Genomic DNA, 20,887 nt, shown 5'->3' with positions numbered 1-20,887 from the left:
GTAACAGTCTTTCTGGCTGGAGGAAAGAAACAGAGAAAATAACACGCTTTGGGATTTTGGGGTGAGGCCAAAATCCCAGAATTCTACCTGATCCACAAATGGTTTCAATTATGGCCCACAGAGGCAGCTGAGAGCAGCAGTATCTGGCAGCTTCCACCACGAGCTACTGACAAAAACAGACTGGGGTTCATTTTCCTGCAGAGGAGAACCTGCTAATTACTGAAGGAGACTAGATGTTTGAGAGAGAAATCTATCACTGGATGTGAAACAAGATGAGTCACAGCTGGGATTAAAAGTAAAATGGACACAGCAGCCATAGCACAAAGGAGGAGGCTCATAAATCAATATAGTTTGGTATCATGGAAAAGCACATAATATGTATGGTAAATTATGTTAATTCATGTTTTCAATATCATGTCTTCAGTTACTTTCAAGTACCCATTTAAGACAGAATTAAACACCGGAAAAGTTTTATTTTCTACTCACAGTCATTTAAAACTGCTGCTGCAGCAACACAGGTAACCATGACAGGTTTCTTTCAGGATGTTATGTGTGAAAACAAAGGCTGGTGCACTAAATGACAGGGACAGTCTGTAAGAAACAAGAAACAGAAAAAAAGACTTTCACTACTAAGGTATATTCAAAGCCACAAATTCTTTTTTTTAACGCACTAGCTCTTCATTTTCTTGAAATTACAACACTTTTTTTCAGTTTTCAGTAGATCCCTGACCGCTAACTGGTCATCATAAAAAGAAAACCGCACTTGTTATATAATGTGACTATGTTACATCTTAAAAATAACTCATTTAAAGGACTAGTTTGACATTTTGAGATATGCTTTCTTCTGGAGAGTTAGATGAGAATTCTTGACTGTACACTAAATATGAAGCTACAGTATGAAGCTAGTTAGCTTAGTTTAGCACAAAGACTGAAAATAGCCAGGCAAGCTGTGCTTAGCACAGCTAGCTGTTCCCCTGTGTTTCCAGTCTTTGTGCTTAGCTGAGCTAACCTGCCGTGTTGCTTCATATTAAGCGTACATGAGTGCTATCAATAGGCGGATTTTGTTACCTTTGGACATAGGCAGTCTAGCCGTTTCCCCCATGTTTCCAGTCTTTATGCTAAGCTAAGCTAACTGGTTGCTGGTTCCAATTACACATTAACTGTACAGACATGAGAGAGGTATCTAACTCTTGGTAAGAAAGCTTTATGTAGGCATTTCTTTAATGGGTGATCACTAAGAAATCATCCTGTCATCATGACCTACGACTGCTGTCTCTCATTATGAAAGTTGACCATGATGGAGTAGCAGAGTATCAACTATTCTTCTGGAAATGAAAGAGAGAGACTGAAAGATTTATGAGTCATCATAAATGCTGCTGCCTGCCTCTGGTTCTCATGGATACATGACACACAGAGACAGAAACCTAACTCACATCTGTGGGAGAGCATGAATATCATCCAGACAGTTGGTAAGTTTGAAGATGACTAATATATAGCAGGTTAATGAATAGGGAAATTTGAACAAGACTAAGAGTCTACAGCCATGCTAACAGCTCTGTGAAGCTATACTTTATTTTTATTACCTGATGATGGCGCTACAGGAAAAGTCAGAGGATCATCAAAGCTATCACAATTCATCCCAAGGGGAACATGAATGTTGGAAAGTAAATTTCATGGTAATCCATCCAACAGTTGCTGAGACATTTCACTCAAAGGCAGCCTCAAGGTGGCTATAGGAAAAAACTTTCTTTATTTTGATAATTCACTAAATTAGCGAAACATTAGACCAGCTGGTGATGCTAAATGAAAAGCCAGGGATGACCAAAGTCATTAGGATTCATCCTCTGAGGATTATGAATGTTGGTGCCAAATTTCATGGCAGTCCATCCAATAGTTGTTGAGATATTTCAGTCTGGACTGAAGTGGAGCCACAGTGCTAGTCCGGCTACAGTGAAACTGTGTTTTCTGAATTCATTTTACCTGCAGAATACAAGTGGTGGTGAGCTGAATGACACAACAGACCATTTTTCATTATAATCAAGCAAATGAAAGTAGAGGCCACCTCCTGGAGGCCGCCCACTATCTGTGTCAGCAGCAGCTGCACTAGTGGAGCTGCAGGGTGTCGAGGCTGGATGTGGGTGGGTAATGGCTTATATTCTTCATATTTTCCAGCTTATCTGCAGTGTTACATCAAGCTGCTGCTGTCTGCGCACACAGTGAGTTTAATGGGAGCTGACCCTGTTTAACGACCACAGCTGGTGTGTCTCTAACAATAATAGAGAGCTGTCACCCTCACAAAGGACCTTCCGCATGCCCACGTCCCATTTTCTCAACCAATTATAAATACTGACGAGGAAAACATTTTGAAAAGGTCAGCCCAGGAACTGGTTGATATCACCCATGGATACATTTCAGCAATTAGTAACTCACACCAAATGCACTGAACATATCATGACACCAAATGGCATTTTAAGAAAGGGCATGTAATTCCACAAGGAGAAACATCGATTTAAGTGCACTTTAATTTTTAGTACACTTCATGTGAACAGACATAACCTTGGAGGAGACTGACAGAGAAATATGGATAGATGGATACAGCAGTACAAGAGAGCGGGAGAGAGGTGACAAGCTCCAGGGAGAAACGGGGGAGGGAGGTGAGTGAAGGAGAGGAAGAGGGGGCGAAGGAGGGCCAGGAAGAGATTCATCGATTGTGGAAAGAGCTCCAAGACACGTCCCCAATCCAGTGATTCAAAGTGTTGGCTCACAGTCAGTGAGGTGGAGCTGGTGCGACAGCTGGCCAGAAGAATGTGAAGCGAGTCCAGAAGTCTCATGCGCCTCCATCTTTCTCTGAATTAGTACTTCAGGACTTTCCGAACAATTCTACTGAAGGGTGGAGCAACAGTGATGCAGCAGTTTATCGTTGCCGCAGTACGGCATTAACAAATAATACTTAGAGCACGTGGTGGCTACATTTTTTAACAGCAGAGACGAGATTGTAGCAGCACCTGCACACAGTGGGCTGTTTCTGAGACACAGCGTCACCTAATCAGAAAACGTTCAATAATATAAAACAAGATGAAGAATAGTATGAATAAAGTCATGCCATGTATTTTATGTAGTGCATATAAGTAAATCAAACTATATACAATGTACTAAAAAGAGAAAAAACAAATCATACTATGAGAGATACATGCTCATTTTTAAACACATGTGTAATTACAGATTACGTGTCATAACAAGCACAGTAAGGTTCTTAATTTTCACACTCCAAAAAATGTGTTAGCATATCCACGGACAGACTTGGCAAAGGGGTCTTTTCTTCATAGATCTTGATTCGAAAACAGCAAAAATGACCACGTCCATGCCGCATGTGTCACAATTCCATTAACACAGACACAACCACAGTGTAACAAGCCCAGCAAGTGGGTATGGCACCAAGTCAGGGAACCAAACGTATGTGAGGTACAATGATCACCAAACTGACACACATACTAACAGACAGCAGAGATTTTCAGAGAGACAGAGTCTGAAGCACCACAGTGTTTAAACTATCTGACAGTCCAAGGTTTGAATAAAGCTGCACTCTGCCAAATTCATATCTAGTACATATCTTTTTCTTGTTTTTTTGGCTTTGGAGCTGCACTGGAGCTGAGAAACAAAGAAATGCTCAAGGTACGTTTTAGTTTTCTGCATTACAGTAAGCAACGTCCAGTGTTTGTGATGTGGAACTCTGTGAAAATCGAATCGCAAAAAAGGTTAATCAAGATTTGCTCTCAGGTCAAAATTTCAATTTGTCTGATACTTCCGTTTATGACCAAATTGGGGTGGTGCATAAGTGCAATGTTGCCTTGTGCAGCTATAGGAGCACCACTACACAGCCATCTCATCCCCTAAGCAGTCCGGCAGACTCTCTGCATTCAGCACGTTTAAGAGTCGAGCGGCACCGTCAGCCCCCACTCCCTCCCCCTGCCCCCAGCTGTCCCGGTCATCGCTCTCATCTGTGTTCGATTCGTACTCCGATCCGATCCCCGACTCCCTAAACCGGAGCAGCTCCAGGGCTCCCAGGACCTGCTCCCCCAGCAGCGAGCTTTCGTCGCTGGGAGTCTCCCCTGTGTCTTGGCCCTGCTCCTGGCAGTCCGGCGCACGGGAGGAGAAGCGGAAGCACTCCAGCCGAACTCCACTGCCGGAGAGCCCCAGGGGACTGGTGTCGGCGCCCACGGTGCCTGGAGAGCAGGGCCCGGGGAGGGCGGAGACCCAGGCACTGTCACTAATCTGGAGCAGGGACTGAGCTGCTAAAGCGCCCATAGATGAAGAAGAGGTGAGGGGTTCATGGAGTATGCCGGGGGGCTTGGCGCGGAAAGTGATCTCCAGAAGACTGTCCTGTGAGCCCACTGAAAGAAGGATGTGTGAGATGAAACAAAGCACAGAGAGAATCGGTAGCTATCACATGTAAACAGAGATACAAGACATGATAAGAGAGGTCTTAGCGAAGCAGAGGAGATTATATAGAGTGAGGTGAAGTCTGTGCTGACAGGATTTGATAATTCATGACTATATGGCAGCATATTGCCACTGGCTAAATGCAGGGAGGGGAGAGCAGAGAGCAGTGCTGAATGCTCTGAGAGGGCTGCCATGGGATAATTAATTGCGTGCCAGAAGTGGATGAGAAAAAAGCGCCATAACGACGGGAAGGCAAGGAAAGAAAAGTGATGAAGGGAAATGAGATGAAGGGAGAAAAGGACAATTTTTATGACAGAAACTAGTAAAGGAGAAAACACGGAACTAGTAGAAGATGTGAGGCAACCAAACAAAATAAGATATATACTGTAAACGAAAAAGAAAAGCTGAATGGTGCGACAAGAAAACAGCGTATTCCCACTCACTAGATGTTAACTGGCCAGCAGCTTTGAGCTCCAGTTCCTGGATCTGTTTGACCAGCAGGGAAATGTGTTGCAGCAGGTCGGTGTTCTGCTGCAGCAGCCTCTGCACTCTGGCCTGGGCTTCAGTCCGCGCACACACCTCCACTGACAGCTGGTCCTGGAGCACATGGACCTGAACAGACCAACACACACACACACACACACACACACAATTGCGGACATGTGACAAAAAGCTGTGTGCTGTGGACAAACCCAAAGGAAAAAAAGGGATTCTTTCCTTTTTACAGTTTACAGTTTTCTACTTTATTCTAGTCTATTCTCATTAGACACAGTCATTTTCAAGAGGCAACCTGCTAATTAAATTCCACAGTGACTCAAAAGTTTCACTCTTTAGACCGTAATGACACATCGGCATTATGAATCGACTTCTGTCAATGAGATTGGCCAAAGTAAGCTAGAAAATCTAAACCTCAGAAGAGGTTTGCTTCAAATCTTCAAAGGTCTTGAATCCTCGGCTCGGGCATATTTAATTTGGTGCGAAACTTTTCAAATGTTTATGTAAAAGTTCAGGGGAATAAAAGAGGTGAGGATTTAATAACCCGAAATACCTCACCACATCCTATTTAACACACCAGTGATCGAAAATGGAAATGGCACATCATTCTAATTATCATTCTCCTGATTAGATGAAACTGTGATTCCTGTTTTTTTTTTTTTTTATCATTTGCCTATTTTTTGTTTCATTATATGCTCTGAAAGTTTTGTGTCAAGCAACATGAACTTTTCCAATAATCTTAATTAGGTGATTTTGATGTGTATTTTAATACCACTCAAAGGTATACTTGTTCCTTTGGTTGTCAGGCACTCATCAAACAAAGTGCTCTTAAAATTCTGTTAATTTCAAATTTAGTCTTGCCTGTGAGAAATACTTTGGTCCAGACTAAAATATCTCAACAACTACTGGATGGATGGCCATGGAATTTTGTAATTCATGGTTCCCAGAAGATGAATCCCTCTGACTTAACATTTGGTGATCCTATGACTTTACCTGTAGCGCCACCATCAGGTCAAATCTTCCATTTAGTCCAGTACTTTGGTTTATGTCCAAATACCTTCAAAACTAAAGGCTTTCCCATCAGCCTCAGCTGTACTTTGTGGTTTGTTCTGATAATCAAATATTAGCATGCTAACATGCTAAACTAAGATGGTGAGCATGGTAAGCATTATACCTGCTTGACATCATGTCATTGTGAGCATGTTAGCATGCTGGTGTTAGCATTTAGCTCAAAGCCTTTCTGATTCTGATTCTGACCTGCTTTATAATCAAACAAGACATGGAAATCTTACTTTCTACAATATGGGCCCATTAAGAAGAAGCACAGCTGCACAGAGCCACTAGCTCGCTCTCCTGAATGTGCATAACTCCTTGCTGCTGCCTTCAGAGTTTATGAGGGCTCATCTTTTTCACCTTGCCGTGTGACCATGGCAACCACAGAAACTACAGCAAGGGAGGTGATTTTACTGTTACTGACATCGAGGGTCTTAAGGATAGACGTTGTCGTGTGCTGTATAGATTGTGATATTGTGTTATTGGGCTACATAAGTGAAAGTGACTTGACTTGACTACACCTCTTCACCAGCAGAGAACAAACAGATCAATGAAGAGAAACCGTCTGTGAGCAACATCAGCTTCAAAGTCTGATGATACGGTTTTGCTATATTAATGGTGTCATTTTGTTATATGTCTATTTTAAGCTACAACCCGCTCTGTTTAGCGGCATGATGAGATTATACTAGGTGGATAGCAGCAGCTGTGGTGTATAGGCTAGTAGCACCTTTAGTCTAGTTGATCGATATGTTCTATGCAGATATATTTGTGGTGTATTTAGGATGTGTGTTTCAAGTTGTAATCTTAATCTTTAACTTTGATAAAGGGCTAACTGTAAACTATTAGGATTTTCATCAGGAACAACACAACAAAGAAAGAAAGAAAGAAAAATATATGTCATAGACGTCTTTCCAAAGGGAAAAGCAATTGCCATCAGTACCTGCGCCGAAGCTGCCTGTGCCTGTTGTTCCTGCTGCTGCAGTTGTTTCTGCAGGAGCTGGACCTGGTGCTCTTCAGAGCAGGGAGCCTCTGCAGCCAACTGACCCGACACAGAGGCTCCAAGGATGGGGGAGCTCAGCAGGAGAGATGGGTCGTCGGACACCTACAGCAGAGATGACAATAAACTGTAACGTGTAAGATATTTTCATGTTTCATTGTTCATAACATTGAAACACTGAGCTTCACCCACAGAAATTCAAGTTTCATCATGAGAAACACAAAGAAATAAACATCACAGTCCAGGGACTGGATTGCTACGTCACCCTTTAACAGTGCAGCCATCAGCAGCAAAATAAAAAAAGACAACAAGAATCTTGCATTACCTCTTTAAAAGAATATGTATGGCTGTGGATGGGCTGCACAGTAGATAGAATTAAAGGTAAAGTATAGGGTAGGATGACCAACAATCCTAAATAATGGAGTAACAGTGGGACATATGAAAGCTTGTGTAAAGAAACACATCTAAAGAAGTGGTTTCAAAGCTGACAGTCTGAGCCCCCTGGGGAGGGGCACGAGACAGTGAAGAGATGCTACACTGGTCTTAACAAGACTGTCAAGATATTACGAGCACAGATGGATACTTCTAAACTTCTAAATATCATCATTATTGCTTGATGTCTCGGGACTCCCAGAAGAAACTTCAGCCTCAAAACCTTAAAATGTGCTTATTTTTTTGTACCCACTTTGCCTCACAATCCACCGTTCAACGCTGCTTTAGTTAGTTAGATTTGATTTCTACATTTCCCAAAAATAACTTCAATAGCACACAAATTGGGTTTCCTTTGTGCTGTACGTAGTGCAGGTGGACGGGGGGGTGAAATTAAGCTTTTGAGCCAAGAGTGGGAAAGATTACTGCAAGATCTGCCACGTCAAGTTGTATGAGTAAATAAAAAATAAAGAGGGAGTTTTATTTCACACCAAAGGAAGATCAATAAAGAAGCTGTGGGTGCTCTATTGAGGCTGCTGTTGATGGAGGATTTTGTATTGCTGCCTGCTTCTGTGATAGATTTCCACTTGAATTACAGGTGAACTGGGAGATGAGTGTATAAAAAAGAAGAGCATGATATTTGCATGGCGTTTTAGACCTTTAGAGTATTTGCTGTTGCCGTTGAACAGGCTGAAGATGGAAATATCTCTAAGTCATTTCACATAAAAAAAATACATATACAGCGAAAACAAGCTGGAAACACAAAACTGAAATATCATCTCACCTTTAAAGTTGGTATGGCTAACATGTTGGCAAACTGTTGCCTTATTTAGCAACATAAGCATTTATTTGGAGTCATGTTTCAGACAATCTGATGAATGTACGTCTCCACCTACTCCTGATTAAAATATCTGGGTCTTTAGCTGCTAAATGCTCCACTTTTTGCACCAGCTAGTTGCAAAGTTTGGCTGTCTGCTGTTTGGTGCTGGGCAGGTTGTGTATAGCTGTTTTTCGCTGAAAACAGCTGCCTGCCAAAAACGATGCAATGAGAGCGGTGAGAGTGAACCAAAACTGCAGGATTGGGGGGGCCTTAAAACCAAAACAGTGAGCTGAAAGGCGCTAAAACACTTAGAGAGCTGAGAGAATTACATAGAGATATTGATTATAGCAGCTTTAAGTTTAGTTTTAATGGTTGTGAGTGACATATTTGCCTTTTAAAGAAGTGGGAGCACTTTGAAGTGAAGCATTATAAATCAGTCATGCTGTACATTTTTACTCAGAGAAATCTCTGGTCTAATACAAAATTGACAGAGTAGCATTCTTTAATCTCATTGTGAAGATGGTGTTTTAATGGGGATTCAGTTGGTGGAACTAAAAATAGATCTACAGATTGACTGGACGGGCTGATATTAGATGGTTCCACCATGCAGGAATTATGACTCACACAATTATGTTAGAGTGCTGCTGTGGAAAGAGCAGCCATGAAGGACACGACTTATCTGTCATATCTGAGATGGCAGATCAATATGGTGGACTCTCTTGCCATTAATACCTGACTGTGAAGGACATTTGACCTTCAAATTGCACACAAGAGAGGGAGAAATTGCACGTGAGATCTGGACACATGATAATACTGCTGTTTTATTGTGGCAGAAATGCATTAAATATTGGCAAAATAATTTAATAATGATAATTTTCTTGTTCTCAGGTAACCATGTAATTAGACGTAATATCCATTAAATTCAAACCAATTAACTCCTCGCCATCTCTTGAGTAATAAAGCTGACAGTGCCACAGAGACTTGGTTAGAATAGCAGATGGAAGAGCACATAGCCGCTTGTTCGACATCTCAGGATTAGCAGAGCAACGCTACAAAACCTTGCTGTTTTCATTAATAAACCATATGATCACATCAATGTTGAAGAGCTTCACGGAGCATTTCTTGAAGATGCAGTTTGCTCGCTATACATCCCTCTGTTGCATTTTCTGATCTTCGTACAGCTCCTTATGAGGCCTTTCATCATGACCCTCTGTGAGCTGTGAGCCTCCCAGAATTATTCATTAACAGGACATTTCTGACTTAAAAGATCAAAACTTTTCCAAAAATGAAAAAATGCTCTGCCAGAATACGTACTGTTTATCCTCAGATGTTTCCACTGAAGGAATGAATGTAAGTAAATGCAAAAGGGTGATTGGTCTAACAACTTGTTTGAGCCATGTCTGGGTTCGGGAGGGAATTTGAATTAAGCAGGTCAGTTGCAGACTCCAGTGGTTTGGTATAGCACATGGGGGACTAGCTTTCAGCGGAGGCTACAGTATTCTGACTTTTAGTCCCTAATATGGATAAAACTCCCAAAATACTGGATCCTACATTTCCCATAATTTGATAGCATGTTTTATTAGACGCTCCCTGCCTGGTAAACACCCAGGTCTTTCAAAATCCAAATCCCCAGTTTGTAAAGCAGACTTTCTGATATAAAGTCCATATAACCCTGATGACATCACTGTGACATCATCCGGGTTATTTCCTCAAACTTTAGAAAGCTCCTCCAAATGCAGAAAAAACATTATACAAGTGTTTTCACAGTCTGAGTAGTTCTCCTCATAATGAGTAAACGAAACCGGTGTGTAAAATCGGTGGAATGCTCCTTTAAGTTATTTGTTCAACAAAAATGTCAAATATTCACAGGCGGTTGCCTCTCAGACGTGAATATTTGCAGTTTTTTTAGTCTTCTCTGACAGTAAATGGAAGATGTTTGGCTCTGGGCTGTTGGACGCACCAAACAAGTGATTTTGAAAAAGTTGTTTTGAGTTTTGGGAAATTGCGAGGGGCATTTTTAACTCATCTTCTGACACTAGACCAAATGATTAATGCTTTAATTGAGAAAATAGATGTCAGATTGATAATGATAATTGAAAATGTGTTAGTTGCAGCCCTATTACTCAGTTGCTGTGTCATACAGAGTGGTGCCATAACCATCCGTAAATTACACTTCATCTCTGCCGGCTTTACAAAACCTGTGTTTTAATGGAGTGAGACAATAGCAGGGCTTTGTATGAGTGACACTGAAATGATCAAGCATAACTTCTATACCTTGCCATCGTCACCGAGGGCCTCGTCCTTTTTGCTCTTCTCCAGGTCTGATGAAGAGACACACTCAATGCTCTCCTCTGTAGTGGCTTCAAGGTCGGTCTCCTCTGACAATGCAAACCTCTTCTTTGCTGCGGAGAGACCAGATAAATATAAGGGGGCGATTTTCATGCTGTTTTTACTTTGAGCTTTATACTTTGCAACATATCTAAAGGCAGTGACAGCAGCAGCAGCAGGCAAAGAGCTGGCAGAAGCCCTCACAAGGTCTTTGATCAGTGGCTCGCACGACTCACCAAAGCCAATCTGCAGCTGCAGCGTGGCAAGCAGCTGAAAAAAAAACATGGTGGATAATGACATCTTTTCTCTCAGAGGTGTGCTCAGTTGCCACTGTTTGTTTTTGCAGGAGCTCAGGGTTTTTGTTTGTGAGGGACAGAAAGCAAGAGAAGGAGAAGAGAAGGCCTGGGGAGTTTGTGTGTTGCTGTGTGAGGAGAAGAAAGGAGGTTGAGTTTGTGTGAGTGAAAGAAGGACACGGGGAGACGGAAGGGAGAGGGTACTGAATTAGTGGATGCAATCTTGTGTGTGTGTGTGTGTGTGTGTGTGTGTAAGTGTGAATTACCTGGCACTGCCTCAGATTCCTCCGCCTTCCCCTCCTCATCCTCCTGGTCATCGCTTTTCTGCTGCAGGGTCAGCTGGTGACACACATCGAACGCCTGACCCACCGTCCGCACGATCCTCATGGCCTGAGACTAAACGGGAGGACACAGAGAAAAAGTGTGTGTGTGTGTTGGGATTTTGAGTGCAGGGGCGGGGGAAGCAGCAGCAGGAGCACAGGGAGGATGCAAAAATGAAGGGACACAGCAGGGGAGAAAATGAGGTGTCAAAGGAGTTTGCGCAGGAGGAAAAGTGGGTAGATGAATGAGTGTGTGTGCATTTGTGCACAGGTGAAGAGAAAGAAGATAGAAAATGGGGAATGTTGGGGCAGAATGGGAGGTGAAAAATGAAGACAGAGGGAAACAAGAGACCAAATTATAGTCATAAGATATTACGAGCACAGAGCGTCAGCTGCATGTCCTTGTCTGTCTGCTCTGCATACATTCTGCTGTCACAGTGATGGATTGGTCTATTTCAGAGGCAAGTAACTTTGATGGCAGAGGGAGTGAAGATGAAGTTTGTTGTTATTGCAGCAGGCTCAGTAGGTGTGTCAGCACCATCAGGTCATCCACCAGGGGCCGTTTAATTTGCAATGACTCAAAAATTAGCTACTGGATCCTAAAGTCAGGATTTTGTTAATGGACATCTCATATCTCTGAACGTTTTCAGCAGATTGTATATGTCTATGTCAAACTATTTTACAAACTATATCTTGAGATTACACAGAAGAATCAGGTAATTGTGAGTATTTTATGACATTTGACAGGCCAAATAATGAATTGAGAAAAGAATCGGCAGATTCATCTAAAATGAAAATAACCGTGAGCTGCAGCCCTAATGTGCCTAAATTGTCTACAAAGGCTTTTTAAAGTTCTGTACAAATCAGGCTCGATGTTGTTATTACACAAATTGAATATTAACTTTTGTTCTGACTTAAATGTGTTTCTTAAGGTGAACACACAGGCAAGAAAATTCAATGGGGCCTCTGAGACACCAGCACTTCCCCGATCGATTACAAGGCTAAAGCACTAATATGCAGTCCAGCGGCAGCATCCTAAATCCACTGGAATTAAACTTTATCCGCCATGTCCTTCCTCAATCTCATCAAAGGTGAGTTTTCGTGTTTTCTATATTGAACAGTGGCACAAGCAGCGTTGAAATATTGTGTTCTACCTCTGGATGATCATCCTGCCTCGAGGCATTCAGTCAGTATGTCAACGTAACTCAAGCTCGAAAGCAGTTCATTCACGTGAAAGAGCAAAATAATAATAATAATAATAATAATGCAGGATGAAAGTCATGAAATTGATTAATTTGCTCCGTCAAAGCAAAATGTAATTTTGTTTGAAAATTGTCAAATTAAACGACCAGCCCTCACAAGGCCAAACACGAAAAGGCTCTGTTGATGTACCGAGCCGACATGTAAGCCCCGCTGGGGCGTAACATGCCGTGATGAAAATAAATCAATTCTCCTCTTATCAGCTGGTCCATCTCCTCCTACTCAGCACACATGCTTGGTCTGCGACGCCCAGATAAGGCTCGGCAGCCGTGGGGAAGTAGAGAGGAACCGCTGGCCGTGTCCCTGACAATGTGGTGGGTGTTCGTTCTGCAGCGGTGAAAATGTCTTTAAGTGCCGAGCGAAAAAAAAAAGCCCCTCTCTTCTTTTCTCTTCCCACCAGGATGATTAGTATTCTGCTTCACTAAGTCACTGTCTGTCTGGTATCCATGGTGAAGGGATGGGAGTCAACCTCACTGATGCTCTGTCTTTGTCATGGAGGGTAAAAAAAAAATGTCTCTGCTTAATATGCAGATATGTGGAGATTGGAGAAGAACATGCCATTCATTTTCATAAGCATTTCGCCACAACACACACGAGAGCTCTGACTCTCGGATGAATTGGCCATGTGTGAGGTTCAACAGGACCATACATCACTGAGACGATGGGAATAATATCGTCATTAGAAGCTATGTACAGAGCATGGAGCTGAATACAAAATGCAATGATTGACTTGCTGGGGTTCGTAGTTATTTGGAGTCCCTACTACATTTTTTACAGGAATAGTTTTGGGAGACATGCTCATGATTTCGTGCCGAGGGTTAGATGAGAAGGTTGACACCACTCTCATGTCTGTACGCTAAATATAAAGCTACCACCAGCTGTTAGCTTCACACAAAGCAAGGAAACAGTGGGAAACAGCTAGCCTGTCCAAGAGGTGACAACATCCTTCCTACAAACAGGTCTAAAGCTCACTAATTAATACATCATATCTCTGTGTCTTCTTTCATTTGTACAAAAACTGCTAACCTAATGGTGATGACAAGACTGCAGGAAGTTACTGCACCTAGCCAGGAAATAATCCGTGATTCCATTAACTGTAGTTTTTAACATCACTCATCATACATATCATAGATAGTGTCTTCACTGGGGCCTATTTTCAGCGGTTACAGTGTTTGTAGGATTGTGTGTCTCATTGATGTGTTTTTAATAGTTTTAATAGGACAATAATGGAGCTCTGTGACACAGAGAAATAAGTTATGAGGCTTATTACTCATGCTACTAACAAATACTTGCACTAGCAGCGTCACTTTAGGAGGAATTCAACCTACTTTCCTCTTTGACTTGAACACATTGCAGCGGAAAATGTTGCTCTGTCCTTCTCTCGCTATGTAACTGAAGATCTTCAAGTCCTGGGCGTCATGTGAGACATAGAAGATCCTGTTAAAGGAAGACAATACATGGTGTTTCATCGGGTCGGTTAGAAGCTGCCTGCTCATTTGGATTCATTTCAGTCTTTGCTTTTGATTTCATACCATCGAGAGGCCCTACCTGTAGATAGGATCCTGCGTCACCAAGACGGTATTCTCATCCCACGACCACCCTTTTCTCTGTTACAACACATAAGAAAAACAGTAAAGAAAGGTCACTGTGTTTAAAAAGACACAAGATACAACTCAAATAAAGCCACATTTTACAGGACTGACCTTCTTCTTTTTGCGCAAAATCACTTTGATACAATCAGTGGATACGACGATGTTGACCTTCTTTTTCTTAATATTCTTCAGTTTGAATTCATACTGTGGAGCAAAGGTGATAAAAAAGTAAATCCAAACGTGAATTCAAACCAAATAGATTATTATGCTACATGGTGTGACTAAATCTAAATATCACATGGGCCCACTGAGATGGGGCTCTTTACACAGGATAAATGATATATTGGAAAAGAGAGAAGGGAATAGTTCAGACGGGGAGATATTTTTAACTGAAATCTGAGATTGAGTAAACACTGAGAAAGTGTCAGTATCTGTTTCTGGGGGCTGTTTAAGCTTTTCAAAGGCAGACTTCCCAGAGGGAGACAGACATGTGTGGGACACTTTCATCCCTCCTTCATGATTAATGCTGGAGCCTGTAGCCTCTGCTTCCACTGCAGGCTCCGACTCCAAATATCAGGGCCCAGAGATCTAAGAACAACCTGAATTTATGTGAAATAACAAGCCTTGCTTTCAAAACACACAGTCCAACATCAGATGATTAATTGATCAGATGAAGTTCTGTGAAATCACCTTCTTCTTCTTCACCCGCTCGGCTTGACAGACTTGGATATTCTCTCTATCTTTTCTTTGCTTTGCGTAAAAATAACAACCCAGTGCTGTCTTTTATTTTCAGTGGCATTGGAGCTGTCTTCTCACTCTTATATTGACATTTCGGAATAAAAGAGTTGTCACAGGAAGAAAAAGGGATCATTGATGCCAACATGACAAGTCATATCTGGTGATTTTAGCCCTAATGAATCTGGAGCAGTCTGTCTATAAGCCGGCCACCTGTGAAAAGCACCTCACTAGAAGACTCAATGGGCCCTTACTGCTTGTCATTGGCTCTTATCTAGTTCATCCGTCTTGTTGTCGCGTGGGTCGGGGGTGAGGATGCTCAGGTGAAGGACACAACTCCTGTAATGTGTGTGTGTGTGTTATCCAGGCTAACGCAGGCTCACCATCTATCTCCACACACACACACACACACACACACACACACACACACACACAGAGGGCGATCAGGAGGAACACAGGAAATGTTGGCGCTACATTTCCATGCACATCAGCCTGAATCCAACTCACACTAACACTGCCCCCAAGTACCAACTACTGCTCTACAGGTTGTGTCAATTCACCTCTCGTCTTATCTCTAAGCCACTGCGAGTACTTAAATTAACTTGAATATTCAGAGTGTGTCTCCACAGAGGCAGAGACTCTTAATTACTGTGCCATTACAGAGCTCACAAATAGCCCCGGCTCTTTTTACGCACATGCTTTTATTTTATCAACCCTCCACTAATATCAGGTTGTTTATTGTATTTCTATTGAAACATTTATTTGTCCCTTAATGCGTTTTCTTCTCTTCTGTTTTTTCTTATCTCTTCCAATTTATTACACTTGTGCTTTGAAGCCTTGCAGAAAAGCATTTTGCAAACTCATAACAAAGATATTCAGTTAAAATGTGCTTGTTTCAGACAGATTTAAAAAAAAAGGTACAATACATAGACTTGGCCAGCAACGTCTTCAGCAACCTTTGGATTACCTTGTGCTTTGTGTGGGTGTATTATTTCCATTTTGAGCTGCTGTATTGAAAGTGCTCATTCACTCAAGCAGGCAAGCACTTTTATTATGCATTATGGGACAAATTGTAAAAATCTGTAAAAAAAACCCCAAAAACAATTCAGAGATAATTAAGATTCCTAAATGACAGTGAGGGAATTCAAACATAGAGCATCACTAAATCTTTGCCAGTACAATCAAATGGCCATTACACTGCACTGCACACGAGGGATCAGGATTAAGTCTTTCCTGGGTGTCACTGGGGATGTGGCCGACCTCCGAGTGACACTATAACTTGGTTGTTAGATTAGATCCAGCAGCTGACAAGCAGCTAAATCCTCTCCTCCCTGTGCTCCTCTGTAACACTGCAGTGATGTGTAACGACAAGGCATCGCAGTGTTCCCAGCAGCCGTGTCTGGCCTAAAGGGAAGCTTGAGAACTGTTGGTTTTTCTAATGGTCTCACATATAAACCTGCATGCTGGATCTCACCTCAGCCGTAAAATCTGCCCCCGTGAATCCTGTCGTGATTTAAAGCGCTCCTGACAGCCCACTGAATCTGCCTGAGTGTGTAGTTTTATGCAGACTGGTGATTTATGAGTAAGGGTCCTCTGAGTACAAGGTGCACAAGGTGAGACATAAAACACAGGGGAGAGGGAGGATTAATGTGCATGCACCACCATCAGCTGCTATTGTTACAGGGGTCAAGTGAGGGAAGTCCTATATTTAAGTGTCTTACTCTGATTCTCCTCATTGCAGCGACTATCTCCATCCGGCTGCCGGGGCGCCCCACCTCCAAACTGCCAATGTACTGCAAAATGTAAGAGAGGAAAAAGAAAAGAGAAAAGGTTTAGAGATTGACAGTATGAGGGAAAGAAAGCCGCTGATTGCTTGGGGAGCTCTGGGCCGGCACATTGTTTATTTCCTTTGTAGTTTTGACAGCTTTATTATAAATTCCCCTTTGTGAGGAAATCATCACACTCTAGAGCTGCAACCATGAGTCTATTAATTGATCGACAAAAAAATGATTTCCATCAAAATGACCAAATATTTCATGGTTCCAGCTTCTCAGATTTGCTGATTTTCTGATACAGTTACTGAAACATTAAATTTTAATATCTTTGGACTGTTGGTCGGACAAGACAAGACATTTGATGACATTTTATAGACCAAACGATTATTCGATTAATCGAGAAAATAATGAATCACTTATGAAATGAACCGTCAGTTGCAGCCCTATTACATTCAGAGTGATTTTACTGTGGTGCCAGAAGCCAAAGACAAACATGTAAAAACTGTCATTGGTCTGCACTTATCACAGGTTTGTCACAGAAAATAATATGATATATGTACAAATGAGGCCTGAAGTCATCAAGTTGTCAGTTAGAGCAACACAAGTTAGACATGGTCGAATGGCAAACATTTCAAAGTCATGCAAAGTAGACAAAAATCCAAGTATGAAAAGGTCAATAAACACCATCAACATCACATGAATACATAGTGGTTGTTGTTACAGTAGAGGTGGCATGAACAGCCCGAATCTCAATGTTTGACACATCCGCTGCTCTTCAAGCCTCAAATCGTTCCCACCACCCAGAAAGGTGGTGGGAATCTGTTGCAGGGGGGTCCTTACCTTTGCCTCGAAGCAGACCCCATGCTTAAACACCTCCTCGTTGTGCATGGGGATCCTCAAATCGTGCGCGTCATCCACTAAATTGTACTTGGTTACCCCTGGCATCGCTCTAACGATAGCGGACCCGCTCCCGACTCTTATTTTACGACAGCGCTATAGAGTACCTGCAGATATGCGCATCTCCTCCGGCGCTGCCCCCCCACCCCCCGCCCCCTCGCACTCACACCGGAGAGACGCGTCACTCCGGAGGTCATCCGGGTTGAGGTGCTCCGGTCGCGACAGATTGGTCGGTTGATGGACTCAATAAACGATCGGCGATCGGTGTGTGTGTGTGTGTGTGTGTGTGTGTGTGTACACTTGCTGACCCCCCCCCCCCTCCCCTCGCTCCGGACTGAGGCAGTGCACGACGGAGAAACAGTACGCACCGCGGCCACCGCCGGGGTCCCCGATGACGCACGGATCTTAACGCATGATTGTTTTTTCCTCGAAGCTCCGCGGCGTCAGTCCAGCCTCTAATTTATCAGAGCGCGCCATCAATATTCAGAAGCAGCGGGCGCTTATTAAACTGCCTGCGAAACCTAACAGATGGAGACGGACTCTGCTTGTGTGGACTCCATCAGCAGCTACAGCTGGTGTTTGGTTGGATGACATCTAGTGGCATCACAGGGAATAAACAAATCCCCAAATCACTGTCTCCCAGTAGATTCCAGGAGCCCCCAGGGGTCCTTGGCTGTTCTTGGTTCCCTCCTCCAATATGAGGGTTAATGTGGTCATTACTTTGAGAGAAACTCACGCACCTGCAGCAGAGGTAGACAACAAAAGGCGATGTTTCTGAATGAAGGCAGCACCAAGGACCCTGCAACTGGCTGACACAGTGACACATGCTGCTGAAGCTCCAGGATCACTCTGTGGTGTTGGTGCTGACACACTGACAGTTTTGACCTTGTTGACCTCTCCTGGTTTGCCACACACAGTCTGCTCTGGGAAATGATCCAGAGGCAGAGCAGAAACATTGGAGGAACTTCTAGTCAAATGATATGACTGTAACTTTTTGGTCCCACGGGGACAGCAGGGGACAAGCTGTAAAGACTGGCATATTATCACATTTTAAAGCGGCTATATATTTTTTATAATATTATTAATAATATTATATATGATGAACTTAAGAGGTGATGATTTGTCAGTGTTGTGTTAACCTGTTTCCTTTCACATACACATAGTCATTTGATCCATTGTTGGTATGAACATTTTGATTATAACAGCTTTAAGTCTAAGAAAGTCTTTCACATTGACCAGTATTTTATTTAATAATCATATACCTGCACACACTTGGCATGTAAACTTAATGTTAGTCTCCCTGTTGAGGTACAGGAAAGTGCCATTATCTTTTGTGGCCCACTGGCCCAGAATATATCACCCCCAGACAGAAAGTGTGTTTTGTTTTCCCCCAAATCTGAAGTGAAACCTACACCTTTGTTTTGCCCCCACCTGTAAGTATAATAACACACTTGCTGTTTTCTGATCAAACCTCAATCATGCTGTCTCTCCAGCAGGTGGCATCAGAGCGTTTTGTGTTTTTGCAGGATGTGAAACTCATAACAGCATAAGACCAAGCAGATGAGACAAAGTCAAACATCCACTTTATACATTGATAGTGCTCCTTTATATTCTCCTTGTCCCTCTTTATCTCTTGCGTGTCTTTTGTCAACCTGTGTGAGGAACCACTCAGTCTGATTGTTGTACCCTCCGCCTCGGGGTCAGGCACAGAGAGGCTCCATTAAAGTCCAAATGAACAGTGTGCTTTGTCACTTCAGAAAATCACCCCCCCCTTTCATTTTTTGGGAAGATACAAGTGTTTAGCCACGTTTTCTGGGGACAAAGTGTACTCTGAGATCACACAAACAGAAATACTGTATCAGGTGCTTGAGGAGGCCTTCTTCGGTAAATCGCCTCATTTGAAGTTGACGTCTTGCTCAGGGCGTCTCGTCGACTGCTTTCTGCACGTGCCATCTTGTCCAAGCCTCTACAATGGCTGGTGACTCGGCTATCACGTGTGGACGCTTTTTATGGGGTTCATTTGTGATGCTGCAGTTGTTGAGACAAAAGGTGAAGCTTCTTGTGAGTGGGAGCGCATGCATGTGTGTCAGATGCTGCAGTTATTTTAACACTCAGCATCGGGTTAATTACTCGTCTGCGGTTTAGTTGGTTGTGAGTGTGCAATGAGGGTCGAGTGTGGCTCCAGTGTATCTTCTTATCTCAGCTTCCCGCTCGCCATGTGAGGAGAGAGTGGTGTGGTTTTTATCTTTGTTGCTGTGTGTTTGTACAGTACACAGTGGTTTGCACTCACGCTTTTGTGTACTTCTGTATTCATGTTTAATTACTTTTTGAAGTGAACAAATCACAATTTTGTCTGACACCCTTTCAGTTTCTTTCAGCAAGTTTTCTTATGTCTCATTTATATCTGTTTACTGAATCAGCTTAGGATAAAATCACATGTGTTGATTTTATTTTAGATAAACTACGAGTCTACAGCCACACTAGCGGTGCTGAGAGGCTGTCCTTCAGCGGGCCTTCAGCCTGAAAACACGTAATCTACCAGAGTAATATACCAGGGTAATCTACCAGGAATGCCTGGCTTAACTTTTGCCAGACAACGCCACTGGCCCCATTGAAATGAATGAGAGGGCTGTGTTTTTTCATGTGTTTTTTTTCATTTTTCTGTGTGGCCTTAGGCACAGCGGCGCTTTGTGCTAAATGCAAACGCCTGCATGCTTACATGCTCAAAATGACAATACTAATATGCTGAGGTTTACCCTGTTCACCACCTTAGTTTAGTGTGTTAGCGTGCTAACATTTGCTAATTAGCACTAAAGACAAAGGACAGCTGAGGCTGATGGGAATATCATTAGGATGACTAAAGTTATTACAATTCATCCTGTGGGGAACATGAATGTGTGTATCAAATTACATGTCAGTCCATCCAGTAGTTGTTGAGATATTTCACATCAGTGCTAGCGTAGCTATAAGAAAACCCCAACAAAGTGAAAAGAATAAAAATAACAGGCCACGCTGTAGACAGGCTCTTGAATCAGTGTCACTGTGCACTGTATCACGAAACCTAAATCTGACAGTCTGGCAAATAGGAATCAGGTGTTGTGTTGACATCCAAAAAACTGGCACGTGACCGAGCGCAGACTGACATGAGATCAGCTGCTTTTAGGCATTCATTGCTCTTCATAGGTCAGTAAACACACAGCCTGCTGTGTTTGTCAGAGCGGCCGAGTACAAAGCTGACCTTCCCACAAACTCAATTACCTTGTCACTGTGGAAGCCACACAGTTGTTGTTGTTGCCACACACACACACACACACACACACACACACACACACACACACACGCACACACACACACACACATGCACACGCACACGCACACACACACACACACACACACACACACACATTATTTCTCACTTAGTCATGTAGACCGACGTCAAACTGTTTCCTACGT

At 42.7% G+C, this 20,887-nt stretch overlaps 1 protein-coding gene across 1 annotated transcript; it reads right to left on the bottom strand.

Moving 5' to 3' along the window:
- Positions 1 to 3,870: 3,870 nt before the first annotated feature.
- LOC139296932 (carboxyl-terminal PDZ ligand of neuronal nitric oxide synthase protein-like) lies at positions 3,871 to 17,482 on the bottom strand. The gene is made up of 10 exons (XM_070919500.1): positions 17,378 to 17,482; positions 16,484 to 16,555; positions 14,139 to 14,231; positions 13,984 to 14,042; positions 13,764 to 13,872; positions 11,122 to 11,251; positions 10,509 to 10,636; positions 6,929 to 7,090; positions 4,884 to 5,052; positions 3,871 to 4,391 (listed from the first exon to the last, which is right to left on the bottom strand). Exons 1-10 carry the CDS (start codon positions 17,480 to 17,482, stop codon positions 3,871 to 3,873), a joined length of 1,548 nt encoding a protein of 515 aa, XP_070775601.1.
- Positions 17,483 to 20,887: the final 3,405 nt, after the last annotated feature.

The sequence above is a fragment of the Enoplosus armatus genome, chromosome 14 (assembly GCF_043641665.1).
Source record: "Enoplosus armatus isolate fEnoArm2 chromosome 14, fEnoArm2.hap1, whole genome shotgun sequence".
NCBI lineage: Eukaryota > Metazoa > Chordata > Actinopteri > Centrarchiformes > Enoplosidae > Enoplosus > Enoplosus armatus.
The sequence above is the reverse complement of the archived record's forward strand: the minus strand, read 5'-3'. Positions and strand labels throughout refer to the sequence as shown.